General features: G+C 32.7%; 3 protein-coding genes across 3 annotated transcripts; 1 reads left to right on the plus strand and 2 right to left on the minus strand.

Moving 5' to 3' along the window:
• Positions 1-5,167: 5,167 nt before the first annotated feature.
• On the plus strand, positions 5,168-8,900 carry LOC133312215 (protein TRANSPORT INHIBITOR RESPONSE 1-like). The gene is made up of 3 exons (XM_061513387.1): positions 5,168-5,830; positions 7,061-7,553; positions 7,650-8,900. The coding sequence occupies exons 1-3, from the start codon at positions 5,367-5,369 to the stop codon at positions 8,445-8,447; spliced, it is 1,755 nt and encodes a 584-aa protein (XP_061369371.1). The 5' UTR covers positions 5,168-5,366; the 3' UTR covers positions 8,448-8,900.
• Positions 8,901-17,845: 8,945 nt separating this feature from the next.
• On the minus strand, positions 17,846-19,893 carry LOC133312253 (uncharacterized). Its single transcript, XM_061513431.1, has 3 exons — positions 19,609-19,893; positions 18,735-18,844; positions 17,846-18,381 (listed from the first exon to the last, which is right to left on the minus strand). The coding sequence occupies exons 1-3, from the start codon at positions 19,769-19,771 to the stop codon at positions 18,076-18,078; spliced, it is 579 nt and encodes a 192-aa protein (XP_061369415.1). The 5' UTR covers positions 19,772-19,893; the 3' UTR covers positions 17,846-18,075.
• A 2,386-nt stretch (positions 19,894-22,279) lies between these two features.
• LOC133312229 (bidirectional sugar transporter SWEET9-like) lies at positions 22,280-23,815 on the minus strand. Its single transcript, XM_061513406.1, has 4 exons — positions 23,666-23,815; positions 22,928-23,089; positions 22,662-22,781; positions 22,280-22,558 (listed from the first exon to the last, which is right to left on the minus strand). The coding sequence occupies exons 1-4, from the start codon at positions 23,813-23,815 to the stop codon at positions 22,280-22,282; spliced, it is 711 nt and encodes a 236-aa protein (XP_061369390.1).
• Between the last annotated feature and the right edge of the window lie 3,599 nt (positions 23,816-27,414).

Raw genomic sequence — 27,414 nt, forward strand, 5'->3', positions numbered from 1 at the left:
TTTCTTTCTATCCTCGACATTGGATGTACCATTTCACGTGTAGGGGTTAATACAAGTCATGAATTTAAATAAAGTTATTTGAATATTTGTGGTGTTGTTTTTGATATATATATATATATAAGAAATGGATATATCATGTTGTAGGAAATTAGTTGTGTCATACTATAGACACAACCAATGTGGACCCCAATTTTCTACAACATGATACATTTATTTTCACATATATATATATATATGGGAAAAACATTTCTCAAGCAGCTTGGGTTAAGTTTATCTCTGACTACTCCAAAATTACGTCGTTTTATTTATTTATTTCCTTATATCAATTGATTCATCTTTGAATGGTTATGATTCCCTTTTTTCGCTCTCTTCCTTTATCATTATTGATCTATCTTTGTACGGTTATGATTTAGTAGCGGAAGATAAGATTATCTCAAGCAACTTGAGAAACGATAAGCCCTATATATATAGAGAGAGAAAGAGAGAGAGAGGCAGGATCCTTTGACACCTCATCTGAGAGCCGTTAGATAAAAAAAGATCAATGGTGTCATATGCTTACAAATTAGAGTCGTTGATCTTTTTTATCTAACGGCTCTCAGATGAGACGTCAAATTTCAAATTTGACACTGATGTCAAAGGATCATACGTCACACACACACATATATATATGGAAAAAATATTTTTCATTTTAAATAACAAAAAATTATGTCATTTTAAGATAGAGATAGACACAAAATAATATTTGTTTATTCAAAATTTAAATTAAAAAAAAACCACCCACTTTCCCCCATGATTTTTATTATTTGTGTCTATCTCTCTCCTAAAATGACATAAGTTATGTCATTTAAAACGACAAACATCAAACATCAAACTATATATATATATAAGGGTTATGATCAATTTATATCGGTATAAGTGTATAACAATAATAAGTCTTACATTAAACCTTAATCATTGATTTTCATGTATCAATGATTATAATTTATTGAAAATTAAAAACAGTCACTTAATAAATCACAATCATTAGATTTACAAAATTCAATGATTAAATTTTGATATAAGATTTTTTATTCTTACACTTATGTAAGTTGATCATACTTTAAATATATATATATATATATATATATATATATATATATATATATATAAAAGAATAAAATGACTAAAGAATATTTCTTTAGTTTTTGTCCATCTAATATATTTTAGGGTAAATGGATTGTTATGTTACATGATGTAACATAACAATTCCTACTCTCGTAATGAAGAGGAGAGAGGAGAGAGAAGAGTGGAGAGAGAAAAGTTAAGGGATGAGACCCACATTCCATTGTGAGAGTAGGAATATGGTGTTATATTATGTCACATAACAATCCATTTACCCTATATTTTATTAAAATAAAGTCACAAATATTTAAAAAATTTACCTGAGTTTTATCCTTATCATAAAATAGTCAACCATCGGAACCATAAAACAAAATTAAATTTAAAAGCCGAGCAAACCAATACAATAAATTCAAATTTCTCATCAATATAAGTTTTTTTATTTATCAGTAATTAATTTTTTTTTGCCCAATGTAATTGTATTAGACCCATTTTTTAATATTTAATATACATCTTTTTAATTCATATTTTGTTATAATCTTTTTTATGGATCTTAGTTATCCTTTTGAGATGAGTTAATTTTCGGTATTTTTATAAATTTTAACTTTTTAAATTAGTTATGAATTGGATCCTCCTTACAGATATATTTAATGAAAATTAAATTCAGATTTTTTTTTATTATATTTAGTCTGTGTTGTCAAATGAATTAGAAACTTAAACTCATTGAATTATTAGAAACATTTTTCAAATCAACAAAATGGGACGGTACCTTAAACAGTTAAACAAAGCATATAATAACGCTGAAGGCAATTTAATTCCACTCGAGGGGGGAGAGAGATTCCCGGAGAACCGTGCGTGGGCTTAATCTTAAACCCATTAATTATCTCAATTAATAAATGTGCTTTTAAATCGTAATCTCGATTTCTTGACAATAAAAAAGGTACTATACGTGCAAGACAACTCAGCTCCCGCTTTATTATTTTATTCACCTTATTGGACCCCGCAAAAAAAATAACTTAATGAACTGTTTGTTAATTCATTACCCTAGTTTTTGAGCGAATTCGATTCTATAGCATTATAGTAAGGAAAGCTTTTTGCTGTTTCCTAAAAAAAAAATAATAGTTTTTTTTTTTTTTTGCTGTTTTGTAAACAGCGCGAATAGAGACAAACCTTCATTTAACATGAGATCTGAGCCGTTCATATCGCCCCTCTCAGGCTATCTTTCTCTCACATTACTGTCTCTCGAGAGAGTCTTCAGCTTTTGGACACAAAAGGGACAGTTCTACGGAGTCCATCCCAGTGAGTGAAACCCCATCCCATACTCCCACGTCATAGACATCGCCTGACCATAGTACCCTTTCTCATGCAAAGCGAGGAGGGAAAATAATGAAGGGTAACTCAGTCATTTCAGTATTAACCTCGCCAATAATTTTTGCAGTGCTCCTCACTCATGCATTGCTACCATTGCCAATTTATTGCTAGCTATGGGCAAAATCATGATTTTTTTGTTTTCTTCCGTTTTTTTTTTTTTTGAAGGAGGAAAATAATGCCACCGAGGTTACTGTTTAGCTTTTTATTGGATACGTGTAACTAAAATGCAACATGTACGACTCTATGACCCCACACTGAAAAAAATAAAAATAAAAAGGTTCTGAGAGTGCTGAGGTGGATGGGGTTTGATTGAGATGCAACGTGCAGCTTGTTTATACTTTAATCGATTCCTCAGCAAAATCATAATGACCCTTCCATTGGATTGCTCGCTGCTTCTCGTATTTTCTTGCTTCTTTATGTTTCTCTTACACTTTTCTCCCCTTACAAGTCTCGTATGACTTCTCATTTGTATATTTGTTATGATTTACAATTTACATGCAAGGAGTAGTTATTTTTTTTCAAATAAATCACAAGTATTTTGGACTGAAAGTCTGAAAGTACTCATATCATAGTGAAACTAATTTTCTCAAAGAAAAATTTTTAAACCCAAAATTTTATTTAAATAAAATTAAATATGTATCACTTGAACGATCTTCCTTTGTTCAATGAGTCATTATTAAATATTTTGGTTAAGTGAACATTTTAATTGGAAGATATGCACATACTCTGTCTGAACGAAATTGCATTGAGATATAAGGGGCATCTTAATCCAATGCTTAAAAATCTACATATATTATCAAGGGGTTGAATTATTTTATATCCTGTATTTTCAATTTTAATTATTGATTTTTTATAAATAAATTTAAATTGTTAGATAAATATAATTCAGTGATTAAGATTGAATAATAGATTTATTACTTTTTACATCCTTATAAATTATTCTTATATTGATATAAGGGGTTGAATTATTTTATATCCCGTATTTTCATTTTTAATTATTGATTTTTTATTGATAAATTTAAACTGTTAGATACATATAAATCAGTGATTAAGATTGAATGATAAATTTATTACTTTTTTACATCCATATAAATTATTCTTATATTGATATAGGTCGATGATTTTCCTATTACTAATATGATGAAATCCTTAGTAATGCCATTTATGTACTCCAAACTAATTTTCCTAATTCTACCAATATAGTTAATAAAATTATCATCTAAATAAAATTTGAAAGACAGACTGAGATGTTGTCAGAATGCGAATTTCATACACAATACACAATCAAAATAAATATAGTTGTATATGAAAAGGAAAAACTAGGTGGTTGGTGTTTTGAATTCTTTATTTCCTTTGGAGGTAGGCTGACATGATTGAACTCTTTCTATATAGAATGTGACTGAATATATTCTATGGATGAAAGCCAATCAATTCTTGGCTTGCTAAACTTGTTCATCTACTTAGTTTCTCGTTGGATATCGCCAACTTGGCTAATCTAACACCTTTTAGAAAATTGCTTGATAATTATTTGTTGCTACAGTTATAAGATAATATATTACTAAGTAAAGTTCAATGACCAGCATCTACCAAAAAGGGAAGAAAAAGGATCGCTGCCCAATAGGGTAAAAAGGCTAGTGTACCGGCCATAAATCCGGATTATGGATCTTGAGTTTAAACTCATGTTCCTTTTCCACTCAACAATATAATGTGTCTGCCACATCACTACGAGAATTGCTCCATATAAATTGTCAATAACCGATTCGAGAACTCTTGTAAATATAAAGATAGTACAAATGAAATACACTCTAGGTTGATCAGACTCATTCACACATATCAAGCAAACATATTTGACTATAATCCTAACTTATAGTTGGTGTTCACTCCGAATAATATTAGTGTTTTTAATTGATATTACGGGCTACGCATTCGTGCTCGTACCATACCCATACGGTAAATAATGGAATCGATCATTACATTAGTGTGGATGCTGCCATTCCATTAATAAAGTGGACCAAGCTTTCTTTTGGGGTAGAGATGAGGGGTTAAAGTGGATCGGATTGAGTAGGTGAACAAGTTTGATACAAAGTGTGTGCGAAACTGGAAACAGATATCTGACTGTTAGAATCATAGAATGAAACAAGTCACATTGATATGATTGGACGGCCATGATGATGATGTCAAGATTTCCAGACTCTCCTTCATATCATTCAATTCCCTAATAAATATACATAAATTTTAACCTTTTATCTTTTCGGATTGAAATATAATATCCCTGCATCAAAAGTGGTCCCCCTGCATCCTCTCCCTCAGATCCAGCCGTGCAACGCGAATCATGAGATTCCCTTCCACACTCACTTCTTACACATGATAACACTTTATCAAATCCCCCCACGATAAAACCACGTCGTTCCTTCCATTTCGACGAGTCGCGAGAAAATAACGACATAAACAAATATCGTCCCATTTGGTCCACGACTTTTACGTACACCCGTTTTCTGCGGCTGCTCTTGCATCCCTCTCAACCGATAAGATCAGCTTCTGATACATCCCATCCAACGGCTTCTATTCACTTCTCTCACCACGTGTCTCTGCCATAATTGCCGATAACACACCACCTTCAAACCACTTATTTAACCATAGTTAATTTCTAACCTTACCTGGCATAACATAAACTCCCTTATCCTCTGCCTCTCTCTCTCTCTCTCTCTCTCTCTCTCTATCTCACTTACACAGACATATACCCTACTCTCTGGCAACTCCGAGCTCGTTAATGGCGTCTCAGATCTAACAGTACCAGTGTTCCAAACTTGTTACTTTCAGGCTTTGACACTCATCCACAAACCGACGCCGTTTTTTTCTCTTTGAGGAAATTCTTCTTCTTGAGTAGTTTTTTCCATATGCAGAGAATGGCGTACATGTTCCCTGAGGAGGTGCTCGAGCACGTGTTCTCGTTCATTCAGTGTGACGAGGACCGCAACGCCATCTCGCTGGTGTGCAAGTCCTGGTACGAGATCGAGCGTTGGTGCAGGAGGAAAGTTTTCGTTGGGAACTGCTATGCCGTGAGCCCTATGATGGTGATCAAGCGGTTCCCGGAGGTGAGATCCATTGCTCTGAAAGGGAAGCCACATTTCGCGGACTTCAATTTGGTCCCTGAGGGATGGGGTGGTTACGTTTGCCCTTGGATCGCGGCTATGTCTGGTGCCTTTCCCTGGCTCGAGGAGATCAGACTCAAGAGGATGGTCATCACGGACGAGAGCTTGGAGCTCATTGCTAAATCCTTCAAAAACTTCAAAGTGTTGGTCCTCACCTCCTGTGAGGGTTTTACTACTGATGGACTTGCCGCCATTGCCAGCAATTGCAGGTTTCTTCTTCTTTTTTGCTTCTTGATTTTCCTGAAAATTTGGTTGGTTTGGGTAGAGTGAGTATAAGTAGAGCGAAGCGAATTGGAGTTTGTAGCGTGTTTTTTACATTGCCGGATTTTGTGGATTCTGATTGGCAGTAGGTAAGTAACATGCCTCTCGTCGCCGGAAGCATCTGAAGTTCGGATCTTAGCTTTTGAGTTGTTTTGCGTTATGGAAAATATGACAAGGGCTCTCTTGCCATCTGAGGATTTAGTAGCCTTTTTATGATCAGATTTGGCTCATTTATGTTCATTTTCAAGGCTGTGTGCAGTGAAATGAAATGTTAAATATTTTGGAATTTTTATATTTCTTACGTCTTCGAGTTAGGGCTTAGTTCCAACAAAAGAAATTCGAATGCAAATTACGTTCTATCTTGAATGTTCTTTTTGCCTCTTTCTTTTATACGAGTTCTTATAACGGACCTTATTGTGAATTCGACAGACTTATCGTTATTTTCAGGTTTTTGTTAGATCCCCTTTCCCTTCCCCTTTAAAGCATTCATGACAACCTTTTTTCTGTATGGTTTTATTTTGGCGCTATTTCTAAATTTTTTTGATAGATTTTTAAAAAACCTTATGATTATTAGTTGTGGTTGTCTTTTTTTGTCCCCCCCCCCCCCCCGCTTTGATGTGATTTCGGGGTTAAGATTTGGCCACATATTGGTTTAAATGACTATTGTAGTCAGGATTGCAAGAGATGCTTTATTCTTTTTTAAATTTTTTTATATTCTTTTTGGTTGATTATTTGACTCATGCGCCTGCTGGATATTCAAATTTAGGTTGTTTACTAAATATTTTCGGTTGCATCGTGATTGTTTTTCTTAAAATATTTAATTAAATGCAGTACCTGCATTTTCCCCCTCAATTCATAGTTGGAAATTCGCTTGTTGAGAGACACTTTGCAGTTTTTATTTGATAACGAATTAGAGGTTGTGGTCTGAACCATGTGAGAGATAAACTAATTTTCGTTTCTTCTAAACTTATGCTTTATGCTTGGTGCTTCTGAAGTGTTGAATCGGATTTTATGCTAACATTAGGTCATTGTAAATGACAATGATGTTAGATATTGGCTCAGTGTGGTTCAATTTACTACATTTTTCTTCGTAAACAAACCTAGAGGGATGCCAGTTTCTGAAATGAAGTGTCTTGACACTGTGATTGATAAATCCTTTGTCTGCTAATACATTGTAGGAATTTGAGGGAGTTGGACTTGCACGAGAGTGAAGTGGAGGACCTTAGTGGGCATTGGCTAAGCCATTTTCCTGATTCCTACACATCATTAGTTTCACTCAACATCTCTTGCTTAGTCAATGAGGTGGGTTTGTCTGCCCTAGAGCGCCTGATTGGTAGGTGCCCCAACTTGCAGACTCTCCGCCTCAATCGTGCTGTTCCCCTTGATAGGCTACCTAACCTACTTCGCCGGTGTCCTCAGCTGGTTGAGTTAGGCACAGGAGTCTACTCAACTGACATGCGACCCGAGGTGTTCTCAAACCTGGCAACAGCATTTTCTGAGTGCAAGCAATTGAAGAGCTTGTCTGGCTTTTGGGATGTGCTCCCATCCTACCTTCCAGCTGTCTATCCCATCTGCTCCAGGCTAACATCACTAAACTTGAGTTATGCTATTATGCAAAGCTCTGATCTTATCAATCTTATCAGTCAGTGTCCAAAATTGTTGCGGTTATGGGTATGTCTGATTTACTTAGATTTTATGTTTGCATCACAGATTCACTGCCCCTATTTATACTGTAAATTCTTATGCTAATTAAGGTCATTGTTATAGGTGCTGGATTACATTGAAGATGCTGGTCTTGCCGCCCTTGCTGCGTCATGCAAAGATCTAAAGGAGTTAAGGGTGTTCCCATCTGACCCATATGTTTTAGAACCAAATGTTTCTTTGACAGAGCAGGGCCTTGTTTCTGTGTCTGAAGGTTGCCCCAAGCTCGAGTCAGTTCTATATTTTTGTCGTCAAATGTCTAATGTTGCCCTAAATACTATTGCGCGGAACAGGCCTAATTTGACTTGTTTTCGCCTGTGCATTATTGAGCCTCGTACTCCTGACCATCTTACCCTTCAACCACTGGACTCTGGTTTCGGAGCTATTGTAGAGCATTGCAAGGATCTTCAGCGCCTTTCCCTATCCGGTCTTCTTACTGACCGTGTTTTTGATTATATTGGGACTTATGGGAAGAAGCTGGAGATGCTATCTGTGGCTTTTGCTGGAGATAGTGATCTGGGACTTCATTATGTGCTGTCTGGGTGTGAGAATCTTAAAAAGCTGGAGATCAGGGACTGCCCCTTTGGTGACAAGGCTCTTTTGGCCAATGCTGCAAAGCTGGAGACAATGCGATCCCTTTGGATGTCCACTTGCTCAGTGAGCTATGGAGCGTGTAAGCTTCTGGGTCAGAAACTGCCCAGACTTAATGTGGAAGTCATTGACGAGAGAGGACCTCCAGATTCAAGGCCAGAGAGTTGCCCTGTTGAGAAGCTTTATATATACAGGACTATCGCCGGGCCGAGGTTGGACATGCCTGGTTTTGTGTGTACAATGGAGGATGATTCTTCACTAAGGCTTGAGTGATCACGCCGTGGATTGAGCCAAAGAATCAATGCAAATTTGATGTGGTGGGGAATTGTTAATAGCAGGTACATGCTCAGTATGCAGTTCACTAATGAAATGTACTGTTGCCTACCTGGCTTATGTAGTTGCGGTGGTGGTTGTGCTGGGTACAGGAGGAGTACACAGAAGGCTTGAGATTGATTGCCATTCATTTTACACTTTGGCTGAGCTACGGGATGCCAATTTACTGATTAATAAAGAGACTGAAACTCTCTTGCTGCATGTGCGTTAGCAATTGTTATATTATTCTTCATATTGCGGACTTCAATTTGTTTGCATGTTAACTTTGCTTCCGTAGTAAGATATTGGACACTCAATTATCGTTGTTATTCTTCCCATTGAATAATATTCATTTTCTAATGCAACTTTGTTGGTTCTCCGCAACTTTGATGCATTTATTTCATTGTACCTTGCTTTCTCTTGTTCGATTCAAAGTCGCTCGATGCTGAATACAATTGGGATAAACTATCGGATTCCAATGCATGTGCTGTGCTAACCCAAGAATGGTTCTACTGTTGAAATGGTTTTAGCATTTCAATGGAATGATTTGAGGTATTTCTTTCATTGGACATTGGTTCTGATCTTTAAGATCATGCTGAAACTCCATATCCTTAATTCTTGGTTGCCTATGTTGTGCTTGGTAAAATCTCCCCATAAGATATAGGCATAATAAAACTAGGCCCGTTTGGGTAGGCACGTAAAAATAGTATTTTTTTGTGCCTGCATATTTTAGAAGCGTTTTTAATAAAAGTTAAAGTTGTTTAAATTTTTAAAAAATATTTGATTTTGCTTTTTTTAAAATCTAAAATTTTTATTTTCTTAAAAAAGCAAGTTTTAATATTTTTTTGTCACTTCTGTTTTTTTTGTTTTTAGAGTAGACATTCAATTAAACTTTGTAGAAGTGTTGTTTTTTTTTTTTTTTTTTTTCTGTAAAAGAAAGCAGCTTTTGGCTAAAAATTTTTTCATCCAAATGGGTCCTAAATTGTTCAGCAACCTTTGCATGAGAAGAAAATTATGGCAACCTTGTAATTTTTTATTTTTTTATTTTTTTTTATTTTTAAGTGAGGGATATATTTTATGGCATAGAATGTGAAATTATGATTGAAAAATAAGGAAGTCAATTTTAATATTTTTATAATTTGTTATATATTTATACATATTTCATCATTATTTTAATTGTTAAATTTTCTAAAAGAACTAAATGCAAAGCTGTTAACAGTTGTAACTGCTTTATTAATCTCTTTCACTCAATTTTTAACAGTTTTTATTTCATTCAAATGGTGTTCAATAAATTACGGGAAAATATAGAATTATAAACATGAAATGATGAAGTTTTATTTAATTTTTCTATAGCTTTTATTACATATATTATTTTATGCTAACTAAATCATAAGTCATCTAGTTCGAGCGACTTTGATCCATTTTAGCTGAAAAGGAGAGTGGAAACGTAAACTAGCTGTAATTGAATGGAGAGTATGATTATAAGGTATATTTTACAGCTTGCTAAATCCAAATCCAGGGAGTGTCTAAAAGCCTGCAAATGGATATTTTGAGGACTGGAGGAGCCGTAAGCTTTTGTGTTTCTTGCGGAGAAGAGCAATCAGGTTTCAGGTGGCTTATGCAGTATGATTAGTGAATGGCCCAAATTTTGTAGGCACTGTCATTTCAAAAAGTAAAAGAAATAAGAAAGGTAAATGGAAACTGCACTGGTAAATGCCCTCATGTTCGGTGACACCTGCTTTTCATTCAATGTTTATAGGGGAAGAATAGTGCAGATGCCTCGACTGCTGAGCCACGTGATAGATTCGGTGACTTTGCATGGCCTCCGCAGCTTTATGCTTCTTTCTTTCAACCTCTCTTATCTACCCACTAGTTTAATAATAATCATACAAAAGATACTCATATTTTTCTAAATAATGTTATCAAAATCGGTTTGGTTATTGATCCGGTCGAAGTACTGGATTACTGGGTCGTTGGATGAATCAGTGAGTCACTGGTTCAAACGCAAGACCCGATAATTATATACAATTTTATAATTTATATTAAAAAATTATAAAAATACTCAAATATTTAAAAGAAGACAAAAAAATCAAATATTTTAATATAAAAAATAATAAATCACATATTATTATACGATAAAGGATCAAACAAAAATATAATGATCGTGATATGAGACTTTAGGTCAGAAAATGACTTCTTTAATTATAAATCAAATCAAAATTTTCTGCATAGTGCATAATTGAGATAATATTAATGTTGTAGGTACATAACTTATGCAAGTCAATAAGCAAAAAAATATTCAAATATGTCCATTATAATTTTTTTTGAAATTTTTTTTTTTTTTTTGGGACTGGGCTGGGTCATCGATTTTCATGAAAATCGGCTGGGTCGGACCGAGTCGCATCAGTTCTGATGCATGGCCAGTTCGTTGCTTCAACCAAACTAATTATATGATCAATTTACCAGCTCCCAGATCAATCCGACATCCGATTTTATCAACAGTGCTTCTAAGCATTCTCCCATCAGAACAGGTACCACACTACCACCTCAGTTCTATAAGCCTTTGTTTAATGAACTCTATCATGTCAATTAAATTTATGACAAGAGAGTGAGAAGAACTTTTCTAAAACTAAAAAAATGAAAAAAGAAAGAAATTGAAACTGAAAAATCAGCAGAAAGAAAATATAAATTAAATAACGAAAGTAGAAGAACATGACCAAAATTTATTTTTTAACAAATTTTGTATCCAAATGTCAATAACATTTTTTATCAGACTGTCACGTGGCATAATTTGTTATGACTGATAGCAAATTATGTTCGCCAATAATTTTGTGACACGTGATATACTTTAGCAAGAAAAAGTTGATGTGTCATAATTCGCTACTAATGATAGAGAATTTTGTTTGCAATATGACCACGTGTCACAAAATTATTGGCGAACATAATTTGCTATAACTTGTAACGAATTATGCCACGTGATAATATGATAAAAAGTACTAATTTGTGTGACATTTGAATAATTTTTTTTTCAAAAAATAACACTTTGATCACTCTTTCAAAAGTAGAACCCGAGCTGGACAAGCATACAAGACAATAATAAAATGGGATTATATTTTCTTATGTAACATAAGATAAGATATCTCATGTTACACTCACAAACTTAGGTGGGTCCCATTGCATAGAAAAAAGAGAAAAAGAATTTGAAGTGGGTCCCACGTCTTTTTGAGTGTGTAGGAGAGACTTATTGTCTCCTATCACATGAGACTAATATTTCCCTAATAAAATTATGTTGCACGGCCACCCTAGTCCCCACTAAAGTTATATATCCAATCAATAAAGAAAAAGTGGTAAAAGGGAAGGGTCAAGATGTGTGAGGAGTGAGGGCTCGTTTCATTGGTTAATAATGCCCGCACGTTTTCATGTTTATGATCATCATCATTTATATTCTCTTATTACTATGGTCCTTTTGATCATTAATTCATTCACCCTGAGTTTTGCCTGTTACATATCTTTCATTCCGATATACTGTTCATTCGCACAGTCATTATTATATTACAGTTGCAATTGGATGCTGTATGATTACACAGGTTACAATGACCCTTCTGCTCAAAGTTACCAGTTTTGCTTTGCACTTTAATTAGTAGGGACCCAAACTAATTTCAAACTTGAATTTTTCAGTTACGCTCGGAGTCTAACGCGACTGTTGAATAGTCCACTCCAGCATCATGGTCTTGGGCCTCAATGATTGGGCTTGCGTTCATTTAAGCAAATTGGCTATACAATGTCTGCTCTTCATTGTGTGGTAGACTGAAAAATTAAAACCCATAGTACAAAAAAGTGTGCTTCATAAATCATGCACCACATTGTAGCCCAGCCCATAATGCTAAAACCATGAAATATTCTAATTTCTAACTAAAATAGATGCATTTGCTACGAAGGTGACAATTGATCTCTCTCTGGTAAAGTGTGTCAAAGCACGCATTTATTAAGATTGAACTAGCTTTTTACATTGGTGCTTTGCATTAGATTTCATTTACAAATTTATTTTTTACAAATTACACTAAGTATGACCGGTCATACATTTTTGATTGAAATATGACTGATCATACTTAGTGTAATTTGTAAACAAATTTTTTTGTAAATATAACGTTTTCTTAATATTATATAGATTTGAGGTTTCTCCGGTGGATTTTACTTTTTTTTCTTTTTTTTTTAATTGGATTTCATTCACTTTCAAATATATGCAGAATATAAAATAATCTCTTGCGAAAAAAATATTAATGTCATATTATTTATACGGTTATCAAAATAAATTAAGAAGTTTTATTTTTGAATTAGAAAATGACAGAAATTATCATTTTATTTCCTTATGTGAGATAGTTATATTTAAATTAACCTGACATTTGAAAAGTAAAAATAATTAACTTATTATTTCAAGGGAATGATATAAGTTTTATCACCTAAATGAAATACTATAATTTAAATATGAAATTTGAATTGAATTCAGTTTTTTTTTTTTAAAAAATATAAAGGTTAACTGTTAGAGGATATAATTGTGTTAAGGAAATGTGAATTTGGAAAGAAAAAAAAGCATATACAATAAACTATGACATTAACTCTACTTCTATTTCATAAAATAATATATAGAGTTAATATCCTTTTAGATATATAAAACAACAAGAATATATATATTTTGATTTTTGTATGACCCTACTGTTTTGGGATAATATGGGCGTAGGTTTTTCTCGTATATATATATATATAAAACAGTTTTTGAGTTTTTTAAATAAAAAAATAAAAAATAAAAAAACTTATTTGGAAAGAATTGTTTTAACAAATGACTTCAAAAATTTAAGGATATTCTCAATTTTTTTTTTGCCGTGATTTATATAATGGCAAATTTGTAAATAATTTTAAATTATTTTATGGTAGCGATTTTGTAATTATAAAGCTTTATTAATGGCCTTTTTATAAATAATTATAACTTCTTTATAATTTTAAATCTAACTCTATTCAAATAAATTTTATTATTTTTTTATTGTCAAAATTAATTTTCAAAATTTATATTCAAAAGAATTTAAAAAAAAATAAAAAAAATAAAATCATATTGAATCAGACCCAAGAGTTGTTGAAAAGTAAGCAAGTCAAGTGATGAGAGTTTCTTCAGGATAATAATAATAATAAAAAAGTTGTTGTAATGTGAGTTTAATTAAACCAATTTGGTCGATAGCTATCACTCTCAGCCTAAAGAAATGTACTGTTTGACAATTCTTCCATTTCGTTTGCGCAACGCGTAAGCATTGGAAAACAGGAAGATTTTTATTGCAGTTGCACGGAATTTTGTGAAGGAGGTATTAATGTGATTTGAATTTTGTCGGTGGTGACTGGTGAGTTTACCATACCTTAGGATATAATAAAAACTTTACTTTCTTGCTAAAATTAATTCAATATTAAATAATTAAGAGAATGTTTGGAAAATTAATTAAAAGGATATATATAAGGAGAAAATATTTCTGTTTTAAATGAAAAAAATTTTACGAATAATTCATCATGTCTTATAAGTAAGACATAGATATAGGATGATGACTTTTTTTTTAATTAATAGATCCCACTTTTATTAAAAAATTATCTCTGTGGTAAATATCCTTCTTTGCCATAATTGCAGATCCAATAAACCCTATATATAATCCGAAGGTGCACGATTCGATTTTAACCCAACCCTAAATGATTCGGTTCAGAAAAATTAAAATGATTTTAAAAGGTAATTCAGTGCTTAAATCAATTCATAAGACACTTTAATGTTTCTACAGTGAATGTAGATAAGTTATTTATATTTGCTCTCAAAATTACGTTGTTTTGAGTTAAAAAATTATAATGAAAAAGATTATTATACCTTTGAAATAAATTATAATTATAAAAACACATTAATTTTCACCTCAAAACAACGTCGTTTTGAGATCAATGTAAATAAGTTATCTACGCTGTAGAAAAAGCGAACCCTTCATAAAATTTGGATTATTAAATCAATTAGAAAAAAATATGGTGTGATTTAATTTGATTTGGTTCATTTAATTTTTTTTACATTCTTAAAAGCGAGTGTGGTTGGATTCAATTTTTAATCAGAACAAAATTAATAAATCGTAAACCGATGTTGAATATACTATTTGATTTTTAAACCAATTAAAAAAGGATTTTTTTTTTATTTTTTTTTTTGCAAAATATTATGAAAGTATTACAGAATATTTCTGTTGAATATCCTATTATAACAAAAAAGAGAGAGAATGTTAGTGAAATACTATGGGACCACTTACTCTTATATAGTTATATGTCTATAGCATAAATAAATTTTGTGCAATAAAAACAGAAATATTAAACTTATTTTTTTTTATTTGGTTCGAATTAATTTATGGCTTCGATTCATTTGATTTTTTTTTTTCACACCTCTCTATATGACACTCTGACTTAATATTGTTGTTGCGTTTAAACTTTAACGTCTCTCCCCTTTACTCGCTTGGCTCTCCGGCTGAATCCAATCGTCGGCAATTGCTCCGGTAAATCTCTGCTCAGCTGTTATTTTTTGTCTGTACATTTAACAAAGTTTGAGATATATTTTCAGTGTGGGTTTTTCTTTGATTTTTGGACACTGTACTGTGAGACGAGTGATGCTCTGTTTTGAAACTTTTAAGTATAGATAATTTTGTTATGAATTGTTGACATGTGGGTCTTCGGGAAAAGGTGAGGTTTGCGTAAACACAATGTAATTTTCCCAGTGATGGTATTTGGTTTCATTTCGAATCAATTTCCCAGTTTCTCACAGCCTCAAGTTCAGGTACAACACAACCAAAAATCTGAACTTCTTTCAGTCATGCATCTCTTACAAAGGAAAGGAAATTCATCTTTTATTTAACATAAAAGAAATCATAACCATAATCATATAAAAATAAATTAATGTAATGATTTTGTAATTATTTATTTTAATAATTTTTTTTTCCTTTGTTTTCTTATCACCATTGATTTACTTTTTATATAGTTATAATTTTCACATATAATTATGTCAAATTAAATAAGACATGCAAGGATCCATTCTAAAAAGGAGATAACCTATTTGGTTGGTTTACTCTGTTTCTTATTATAATTAAACTCTCACTATTCATCTACTATTAATTAATATAAAATGTCACTTAATCCGTATTTTTTATCTCGTAAGAATTCATTTGGTATAAAAATCAATAAAAATAATAGGAAACAACCTTTTTGATTTGCTATACTCCCTTTCCCATCTACAAATTGGATACAGTCTAATTTAAGATGAATTTAAAACATAGAGATGAATTTCTCACTTTGTGTCAGTATGAGAAATAACAAACATAATAAATTAGGAAAGAATTCGTTTACAAACTTTTTTGAAACTTTTTTATAAGATAATGCATTTAGTGTTCTCCTAGAAGAAGACAATGTAATTTGTAAGAGTTTGTAAACAAAAATTTTGTAAATATAACCTGCTCCTAATAAAATATATAAATTATTTGATTGATTAGACTTTAGCTTGACTCCAGACAGGCTAACTTAACCCTAGTTCTTCACGAACCTACACATGATCTTCTTGTCAACACCGAGTACCTAAGTCATCACCTAAAAGTTAATCGTAGTCAACCCCACCAATTTATGTCAATTGAGCCAATGACTTGACTCGACTAATTTAATGTGTCTAATTACAATTAACGACTATAGCAAAAAAGATTTGTACATAAAAGAAGCAAGTGACATGATTTTATATTAGTTAATCTTACAAACTTAGGGTAAAATATTTTGAGGAAAGATATCTTGTGTATGCAATTGAAAAAATAATGTTAATCTGGGAATAACTCATTTCAATTCAGGCTAACGGAGCTGATTTCGTTTCCTTATGAGCTTATTTTGATGACTAGCTTCTTAAATCTCAGAAGAAAAAAAAGATAGAAGACCACGTCAATGGTTTGGTTTAGTCCTAAGTTTGGGATTAGGATTAGTGGAATCCACGATTTCTAGAAAGATCTTGAATATTGTTGTTTGGTTAGTAGGTATGTCAAGGAAAGATTAAAAAAATCAACGTTTCGTAAGGTAGGGGCTGGCCATAAATTTTGTACACGAATTCAAATTGACTGAATATGAAACTTCTAGTTGGGATGGATGGTCTAAGAAAATGTCATTGGAGCTATGTTTTTTAATTTTCAAACAAAGCTGCGATTAAAATGCATTAAATGAACTACCATAGTAGAACAAAATTGAAATTCTTTTGTAATAAAAGATTATATTACATCATGCTATTTACAAGTCAACATTGACGCAACTCAAAACCATGAAAGAGGAAGATACAAGTTATAAATAAATAACATGAATACTATGGCCATACATGCATTTACTTACTTCATCTTCTTTTTCTCAGAGCAGGATTTTCACAGGCTAAAGCATATAGCAATGGGGAAGCCTGTTTGCACGGAACTTTGTTTTGATTTCACGGGACTTCTCATGGCGCTGGTTATTGCTCTCGCTCTCATGGCCGTCTGCTCTCCTCGGAAGCGGGTTGTGGTGTGTCGCTGGCCTTAGAACTATTTTTCAGAATCTGTTGTCACTTGTCACAGACACGTTGCTGATTGCCCTCAATCTTAATTTTGTTCTATTTTGTGTGTATGGGCTAAATGTTCATTCCACTGGTTTCCTTACCCTCATGTGATTTTATCTTTGTGTAATCCATATAGCAAAAAACTGAATAGAACTTCTGTTCTGTATGTGATGCAGGAGAGTTTTGATGTGCTATCTTAATTTGCTCTCTTAGATAACTAGATTCTCTCTGTCCGTACTATGGAAATGCACAAATAAATGCTACTTTTCAATAAGGTTCTCACACCCACTTGCAAGGATAATTAACGGGCATCAATCGGGATGAGTTTTGTTACAGGAACTTAGGTTTACTCTTTCAAGCGGATGATGACTGTTGTACAATGTTTTTCTCGCATATCTCACGTATTGGCGACTTCAAAATCTTTCATTGAGTAAGTTGTCGAGTAAATTGGAATTACCAATGAAATTTCACTGAGTTACCCCATGTGAGATCCGTGAAAGAAAACGTACATGCAATTTTATTTATCCCTTTACTGCATTTGGATGGTTTTTAAATGAAAAGCAGCAGACTAGATGCACTTTTAAGGACTCCAATATATAACTGATAATAAATAGACTAAAGTTTGCATGATAAACATTCTCATTTTTTAATATTTAATTGTTTCTATATTCGCGGAAATGCTAACTTAAATGCACACACTACTTTATCAATTTTGGTATTACTTCTTATACAACCATAACACTGATGAAACTGGTAATTTATTAACACAAAATTCTGGTGAACAATAGTATGACCCGAAAGTTGCACAATCACATATTCTATAATCAAAATATTCCCACCGTTAAGAAGCACATCGTTCCTCAGTAACTGCCCTACTCAAGCTACAGCACTGAATTAATGTCACTCGTTCTCAGTAAAAACATTACCATGCTAATAAAATTCAAGAGAAGGGATGGTCTTGCGATTCGCCTTTTTCTACGCCACTACTCAGGATTTATTGTCAGCTGCACTTTTAGTTGAACCTTGAATAGTCTCCAAAATATGCTCAATTCTGTATTTCATAACAGGCTGCCCCTTACGGGTCTTCTTAAGCATTTTTTCCCGCAAATCCTTTCTCCGAGCTTCAGATTTTTCTCTCTCTTTCTTCTTTGCCTTAAGAACTGCCTCTCTCTCCATTCTTTCTTTCTCTTTCTCTTCATGCTTCTTCCAGTACAATTCTTCCAAACTAAGGGCACTATTCTTCTTCGTCTTCCTCTCACTCTTGTCTTTATCTTCTTCAGTTTCATTCACATTCTGCAACAGCAAAAAGGAAGGTAAATGGATAGTATACTAAACAAAATATACATTCAAGAGAGTAATTTATGTATTGGAATAACATTATAAGTTCTCAGACTCCATCACTTTGCCAATCATGTTATTAAGGCATAAAGAACCTCAGATAAATCAACATTCTGAGGCTGAGACATCAGCTCTTTTAAACCAAGAAAATCACAATTTCACTTTTATGACACAGGATAGTTACTGAATTCTATAAAAGGTGGCAAAACAATATCAGAATCATTAGCACATCCGACTAATTAGCTATGTCTTGACCTACAAATAAGTCATTACAATCTCACAGAAAGCAGCAAATATGATCACCAAACCTCAGTTAGTCTCTGGACCAAGGAGGGATTGTTCTGCTGGTTTTGCTGCTTTAGCAACTTCTTAAACTTATTCACATTCTTAGCATTCTTATGAAACTCCCTTTGCTTTTCTGACAACAAAGAAACAACATCCATGAGAAGTGTATAATGAAGTATTATATGACAAAGGAACTTAAGTTAGATATTGTGACACCCAGGTTCACATCCCAATTCGTAAGCCGATATTATAAATTATTGGCAAGTGCAAAAAGAAAGAAGTCTTTGCATATGTTTTATGAATGAAATATTGTAAGATATCAGGACAAGGACTTGAGGTTTGATTATCACAAAAATATTCAATTATATTAACAAAACCATGTGAAGGTGCATTAGCGAAAAACAAAAACCCTAGCTCCAAAATATTAAGGGACAAACCCTTGTGCATGAATTCAAAGGTTTGTTAGTGAATCCTGCGCAGAGACCAAAGAAAAACTTATAGCTCATATTATTGATAAAGCCAACTCTAAAGTTCACCCAACTAGCATCATTTTTTTCTTTCTATAAATTGGGGATGTTATTGGGCACCAAAGATTAAAGTTTCTTAATCAAGTTTCATATCCAACAGGAACAATCACAAGCATGTGGTATATTAACAATATATAATTGAATTTCCACCTAATCATGCAACTGAATCCATAACCACTCAACACCCAACAATTTCAAAAATGAAGAAGAAGCCCTACATTGTTCTTCTTTTTCTTTTCATTCATTGTGTGAAAAGCAAGTTATTACTCAAATAAATCACTAATATAGTCTACACAGTCACACAGAAAAATATGACAGGGTTGAAAGCATTGAGAGGAAGTTGAACGAACAAAAAGAGAAACTTGCATACTTATGAGAGCTGGGTTATAGTGATTGTTCCTGGATTTGGCATTGGCGAAAACGTCGAGCGAAAGGCCACTTCCGCCCAACCTCGAAATGTTCTTCTTCTTCATCATCATTTGTTTCTTCTTGTTGTTGTCATTACCGCTGCGTTCCTCGTTCTTATTCTTCATTGTCGGAAGATGGAGATTCTTCAAAGTTCAAAGCAATTCAGGGAACAGCAGTGAACAAGTTGCAAACCCTAATTTGCAGAGTACCAATGTCGGTGCCTCGCGGAGTAGAAGATTCCGTGGTGGACTTTCCCACCGGCCCGAAAAAGTTGTAGACTGAGCCCAATAAGAGAGTAGAAGAATTTTTTATGTGGCCTAATTTCTTATTCGATTTTTTGCATGTTTTTTTTTGGTATGCTCGATTTTTTGCATTTTAATTAAGCGATTAACGTTTCTCCAGAAATAATTTTTTTTTTTTTAACTTCAAAACGATATCATTTTCAGGTTTGGAAATTTTTTTATGGGTATTTAAATAAAATTTATAATGTAAGAAGAAAATAAAATTTCTAAAATATCCCTTACTTTTTTTTAAACTCAAAATGATATTATTTTAAATTATAAAAGATAATATTATGCAAAACACTTTTAAAACCGACCTATATATCGTGTGTTTGGTTTATTTTTTACTTTTATCTAATATATAATTTTTTTATAAAAAATACTAAAATTAATTTTTTTTGATTTTTTTAATGCAATAATAATAAACTCACTTTTTTATAAACATCAATATAAATATAGGGTTTAGTGTGTCATTTAAAAGGACACAAGTTATGTCCTTTTAACGACGTACACAGTCATACTTTGTGTAAATCTGAAAAGTTATTTTTTTTTTACTTTACATGTCAACGATGTGACTGGAAAGAGAGAAAAAAGAGCAATTTCTCATATTTACACAAAGTATGACTAGTCATACTTTGCGTAAATCACCTATTTTAAACGATACTTCTTTTTCCTATAAATATATCACCAAAAAAAAATCACTTTGCACATTTTTTTGGTAAGCATGAGGGAAAAAAAGTACACAAAAATATCAGAAAGAGACGAAACTAAACTACTACAATTAGCTGCAACAGCTCCTGGGGACCATGAATGAATACTTGGAGACTAGTAATTCCTCTGAGTACAGCCTTGGCGAGCCAATTTGTGCAAGCATTGTTATATAGATAAACTTGACCTCCCATTCTCTTCTAACCATTCTACGCGCCATATGACTATCATTTGGTTCGTTTGAGGGGCTATGCAGAACATTAATTGTTATCCATAACATCTTCTTCAATGATCAGCTTTCTAAATCCTACGTTCCTAGCTAATTCTAGCCCAGTGAGAATCCCCCAAAGTTCAGGCCAAGAAAGGTTCACACCGCCCTATAGAATAGGTGAAACCTCGAAGTCACATTCCTTTGTCATTCCTGAAGAGGCCCCCGCAACCAACCATCATGAAGTTACTGTTAACATCCCTTTGCACATTTTTGCAGAGAAGAAGGATGTTCATGTGCCTGAAAATCCGGCAGCTGGTACATGTTCTCTCTTATTTTATTAGTTATTTATTATACTTTAAAACATTGATTTGTTGTAGAAATTAACAATTAATAAGTAATTGACAAAGAGTATCAGCTTGGGGAGAGACTTCATATGACAAAGATGCCCCTCTATCGGTGGATAAGTGTAACTATTATTCATCAGCCACCACAAGTAGAATTTTTATGAAGTTATTCGTTCTAATATAGAAAAACATTGTTCTAATATATTAAATTGTAAAGAACTATGCGATTATTTTAAATTTTTCGAATATATCTATTCCGATCACTTAATTTACTAACTACATCCATTCATCATGTTGTCTTTATGATAATACTCTTATCAATTTATCCACGTTGTTTTCATTTAAGACTACTAGAACACGTCATTACAAATATATAAAATTTCTTAAAAAGTAAAGGTGGTATAAATTAAGGGTTTAATGTATGTCATATTATCAAAGATAAATTTATCTCTTATTATACGCATAAAAATATATGAAGCTCATATTTTCTTTTTCTTCCTCTTCTTTTTTCATGATCCCATATAAATCTCACATATTTTTATGTGAGTGTAAAAAATAATTTTATCTCTTACATAAAAAAACATATCCATAAATTAATAAATAAAGATTTTCGAACAAACCGAGATACGAGAAAAACTTGTCGAAAACAACACGGACAAACTCCAAATTAACTATAATTTTTGGTACTTCTCATTTCTAAATCGGAAAAAGTATATCATTTTAAATAACACACCTTGTGTCCTTTCACTTTCACAAAGAAATGAGATCAAACCTTTAAAACTTTTTACATTCACTCTCTCCCATGATCTATATTTTTCTTTCATTTTAAATGAACACTGTATGTCTTTTAAAATAATATATACTTTTTCCTTTATCAGTTTATACAGAACCCGTAACAGAAACAACATATATTATAATACAATGTGTACATGTGATATCTTAGTTTTGGAACTAAATCATTAGACCTTTCAGGCATTAGCCAACGACTTCTCCCTCAAAAGCCTAAGATCAATTCGTTTTATTTATTATATTACATTCATAGTATACTATAAACTATAAGACTATAGATTATATAATGGTCATGGTCATTTATTCAGGAATTTCAACTATTTCTTCTCCGTCCATCTTTGGTGGTTCCCGTTCCAGTGTGGTGGCTGCTTCATCTTCGTCAGTGTTGTCAATTGGGTGTTTCATGTTATCACCAAATTCTACCATCTCTCCTTCCACCTCACATGCATCATCATGGGCTAATGTCTCGTTCACATTCTGAATTTCTGATGGTTCCTTTTCTCTCCGAGGGCCTTTCTTGTACAACAAGTACAGGATGATCTGTGCAACACCGAGCAAAAACCCTAGTATGCTTGGCATCTACACGCAAACACCCAGATCAAGATGAGTATATATATAAATATAATATAAGTAACTAACTCATAAGGGATCATTAAAAAAAATATGGGTAGCTTCTACTTACGGCAATGAAGTAGTCGTGAGAAAACATGCCATAAAGGAACCAGACGATGGCACTCTGGGTCAAGCATAAAGATAAGGGGAAGGGCATGAACCTCACACTCTTTGTCTTTATGACTGTTCTCTGAGAAATTAAATTAATGTAATGAATTAAAATAACATACTTAGAACAAAAAAAGAAAGAAAAGGTTGTTGGTTTGGTATTAAATTTGTTGAGGTTTGTCATTTTTGCAGGGGAAAAATTAATTAATACTCCCTAGTGGTGTATACCATGATGCTGAGAGGCGCGGCGGAGGTACAGACAGAGGAAGTGGCGCAGATCCACCCCGCAACCTTCAACTTGTGAGGTGATGGTGTGAGCATGGATGTGATGCATACGAGGCCTATGTACACCCCACCATTGAATACAATGATTAATTGGGCTGTCGCTAACTGCATGTTTAAATTAGGAAATTAACCAAAACGGTAATTAATTAACTAGTTGATAAATACGGACCCAACTTGAAAAAAAATAAAAAAATAAATATATATATATATATATATATATATATGGAGATCTCTTGACTTCGTATAAGATTAAGAAGTTCTACTCTTATCTCAACCGTTAATTTTCGTTTATATAATGGTTATAATTTATTAAGTTGTATCTATTAATTAATTATTAGTTTTAAATAAATTTCAATTGTCAGATGAACGAAAATCAATGGCTATAATGAGAAATTAGATTTTTTAATCTTACATTGAAGTCAAAAAATCATGTCTCATATATATATATGTGTGTGTGTGTTAAGATCATTTTATACCGATATAACTTACATACTTAATCTTGGTCATTGATTTTATTTATATTTAACGGCTTTGATTTATTAGATATGTGAACCATTAAATGTAAGCCAATAAATGTTCAAGATTAGAGATAAAATTTCTTATTATTATACCGGTGTAGTAATAAACTTCACATATATATTTAATCCTTTGTATATAAATGGGAAGAGAGATCTAGCATACCCTTGTTCTGGAATTGGAAAAAGTGAAGAAGGTGATGAGATAAGCGGCTTGAATGGCACAACCAAAGGAGCCAATGGTGACGAGCAGGAATGCCCCATGGCCCTTGAGGTGGGCATAGTAGAGTATTAGCATCGAGTTGAAGAGAGCCATCGAGTAAGGGAAAACATGATAATTTTGTGTTGATCGTCGCTTGTAGATATCATAAAAGGTAATCCTACAACAAATATTTTAATTTATATATATATGAGATGTCGTTAGAGATCATATAGACACTAGTAAGGATTAAATGCACAATAAATACATATATCTATATATATATAGAGAGAGACAGAGAGATTACATTGGGGCTAAATAGCACATGATGCTGATGAAGTTGCCTGTAAAAATCACAAACAGGAAAAACAGTAAGCAGAGAAGGATGATTTATATAATATATATATATATATATATATGTAGGTGTAGATAGGAAGAAAAATAAGTGCATAGATTGAGAAGGTGTTTTACGTACCAAGAAGGCCAAAGACAAAGACGAGGGTCAAGTCATGAGGGAAGAAGGTTGCCATTCTTGGTGAGAGTGAGATCTAGATTACTTGTGTGTGAGTTATGATTGATCTTGGCAAGGAGAAGTGTCTTTAAATAACACATAAAAAGTAAAAGGATCCCCATAGATTATGGCATAAAGCACTTGCTTACGGACAACATATATACATTTGGCTTTCACTTCTCGAAGAGGTTTTCACCACCTCAACAATTGGGAGCTTCTCGTGTGACAAACTTGCTACCTAGCAAGCCGCTATTTAATTTGTTTCCCAAAATTAGGAAGTATTTAATTAGTTTGCATGTAAGAAATCATTAAACTTCCCGAAACAAAACAAAAAGCATTCTTGTCAACTTCATGAATTGAGTTTGAAGATCAGTTTTATTTTTTTGTTAACATAAGTTCTTGCTGAGGCTTAATAGTTTACTTTTTCATTTACTTTAAATAGAGATAGCTTCCTCTGGTTATAATCTTCTTTATAACCCAATAAAAAAATGAAATGATTTTTTAACTTCACAAACTTTTCGTTACTTCTACGTACTAGTTTCCCTCCCTTTTTCTTCCTTGCTAAATTTATGTAATATATGTATTTTTTTATACCAATTCTAATTACCTCTTTGAGACGAGTCGACTCCCCGTATAGTTTACAAGTTTTAACTCTTTGAACCGGCTATGAGACTAATCTCGAGTCCGAACTTAATCACAGTTAAAAATTTTCATCCATCCCCAAAAATGCATTTGAGGGAATCGAAACCATATTCTTTCTCCACTAATTACTTAACTCGTGTTGACAACTGTGGTATAATTTAAGCAAAAAATTCCTTCAATGAAGTCTATAATTTTCTTGAAAATTGTAACCTATTTGTATATGAGAAGGGTTATATTGACAATTTTTTTTTTTACAAACTATACTATGTCTTACCGGTAAGACTTCACTCAAGGGTGTCTTACCGATAAGACATATATAGTGTAGTTTGTAAATAAAAAATTTATAAATATATCCATCCCCTTTGTATATTATATAAAAGTTGTCACATGGCGAAATTTCTATTGCTTTGTCCGCAAATGTGTTGTGACAAATTGATTTGGCGTTGAGAGTTCTTAAAGTTATTTTTTACACTACAATGTCAATAACATATTTGTTTTTCCTTAATTTATTATTTTGTTTTGTTTCTTTATTCTTTTAATTTGTTTCAAACTTTTTATTTTCTTCATTCCTTAACAGTTCATGAGTTGGTAACATTGTGGAACATGTAATGAGAATGCGCGTGCGCCTGATTAAGTTTGAGCTAGACTTTTAAAGCAAATCAAGTTTATTTCCTATATTTAGAACATACAAACCTATTTAAGGCAACACCTGATTAAACCTAATTTTTTTTTAGAGTATCTCCGGTAATTTCATAAGTTTCTTATGGACTGATTCGAAGTTCGAGACAGGTTTATGATTAATGTTTTAAATCTCTCTCAAAGATGATATTGGAGAAGATCAAATATATGCATATTTTCACCTCCATTTACTCAACTCTCATACGTTAACTGAATTATCATCATTTGATAACCTAACTTCTTTCTAACCTGAGCCTAGAGTTGAAAGGTGAAAAAAAAAATCTGAAAAAGGAAATAGGCAAATTAAGTTGGGACGTGGACTAAAATGTAAATAGAAAAGAGTGAGTTAACGTGGCCAACATGGGTGCACTGAGCCAGCTAGAATGATGATGAGGATGAATCTTGCAATAACGCAAAACAGCACAAAGAAACGGAAGGGGGTGTCCGTAACATGTGACAGGGGAAACCCGCTTTTAGATGGCCCCTCTTGCTAGCCATTCCCCCGGTTATCGAAACCTGTACTCAAACTTCATATATATAGTTTAATTCTTGAATTCTTAAGCTAAATTGCTTCAATACAAACTATGAGAGAAAAGGACAAGATGACTTTCAAGCTCGCAATGTTTTGTAATGAATAGTAAGGAATACTTTTTATATTTATTTAGGTTTATGTTCTACTTTTGCTATTTTTTTTTGAAAAAATTAGATGATTAATTATCCTTCTTGTTATATTCATAAAAAAAAGGTAGATCGAAAAACTGAAAATGTATATATATTCTTTACATTTTGCGTTTGAGTGCAAGCAGCCATGCGAAATAAAAGTACAATCTTCTGCTAGCTTTCATTCATGAATCGTGTACAACGTGAGCTATATGCTAACAAAAGTTCCGGGATAAAGAGGACAGAATCTCATTTACTTTTAACATCCCACGAAGTTTGTGCATGTCGACGCCGCTCCTTTCTCGGATCACAAAGTTGGTAGCAAGATGTGGTAAAAAAATTGATAAGATATAACGCAAAATATTCTTATATTGATGTAAGAATAAGAACTTTTATATCAAATTTAGGTCATTGATTTGCTTCAATCTAATGACTTAAATATTTAATAAATTAAAACTATTGGATATAAATAGAATCAACAGCCAAGATTAAAAATGTAACTTAATGGTGTAAAATAATCCTAACCTATTATAATAAAATCCTACTTCATTAGGATTTAGTTTTAAGGTTAAAGAGTCTAATAGAATCTGTTACGATTTGAATTACAATTCTTGCACTACTACTTACATAAATTTACTTACGATTTGAAGGAATTGTTGGGTGCAATCCCCCCCCCCCCCCAAAAAAAAAGTTTGCCCTCCATTCTTGACTACACATTTTGAATGACCTCAGTTGATGCGCTTGAGCTGACTGACTTGGATTGAGCTTTTTTATTATTTAGAGGTTTTTTTTAATAATTGTTAGTTATTTATCCTTTTGTTATTTGAGCTTTTTTATATTCTAGGGCTTTTTAATAATTGTTAGTTATTTACCTTTTTTATTCTATTTTGTCTATTTAAGGGTTAGAGAATCCTAGTGTTATCAGGTTGTTTTTGGTTAAATAAAATTAAGATAAGAGAAAAGTATTTTCTCGCAATTCTTATTTCATTCTTTCTTTCAGTTTAGCCAATTGGTTACTATTTCTGCATTATTTCGTAATCAGAGCTCTGTTTGTCATATAAATGGCTGAAGCGGTCGAGGTCAAGCCCGTGGACAATGGGGACAAGGCGACGGTGGCGGTAGAGGGGCATGGTAAAAGCCTTAACAGCGACGGCGGACGACCACACATCTACGTGCGAGACGCCATAATTGTAGCTGCAATGGTGGAACAAGATAGACGAATTCA

The sequence above is a fragment of the Gastrolobium bilobum genome, unplaced genomic scaffold, assembly GCF_033153095.1.
Source record: "Gastrolobium bilobum isolate Gb01-03AN ecotype WA unplaced genomic scaffold, APGP_CSIRO_Gbil_v1 utg6685, whole genome shotgun sequence".
Classification (NCBI taxonomy): Eukaryota; Viridiplantae; Streptophyta; class Magnoliopsida; order Fabales; family Fabaceae; genus Gastrolobium; species Gastrolobium bilobum.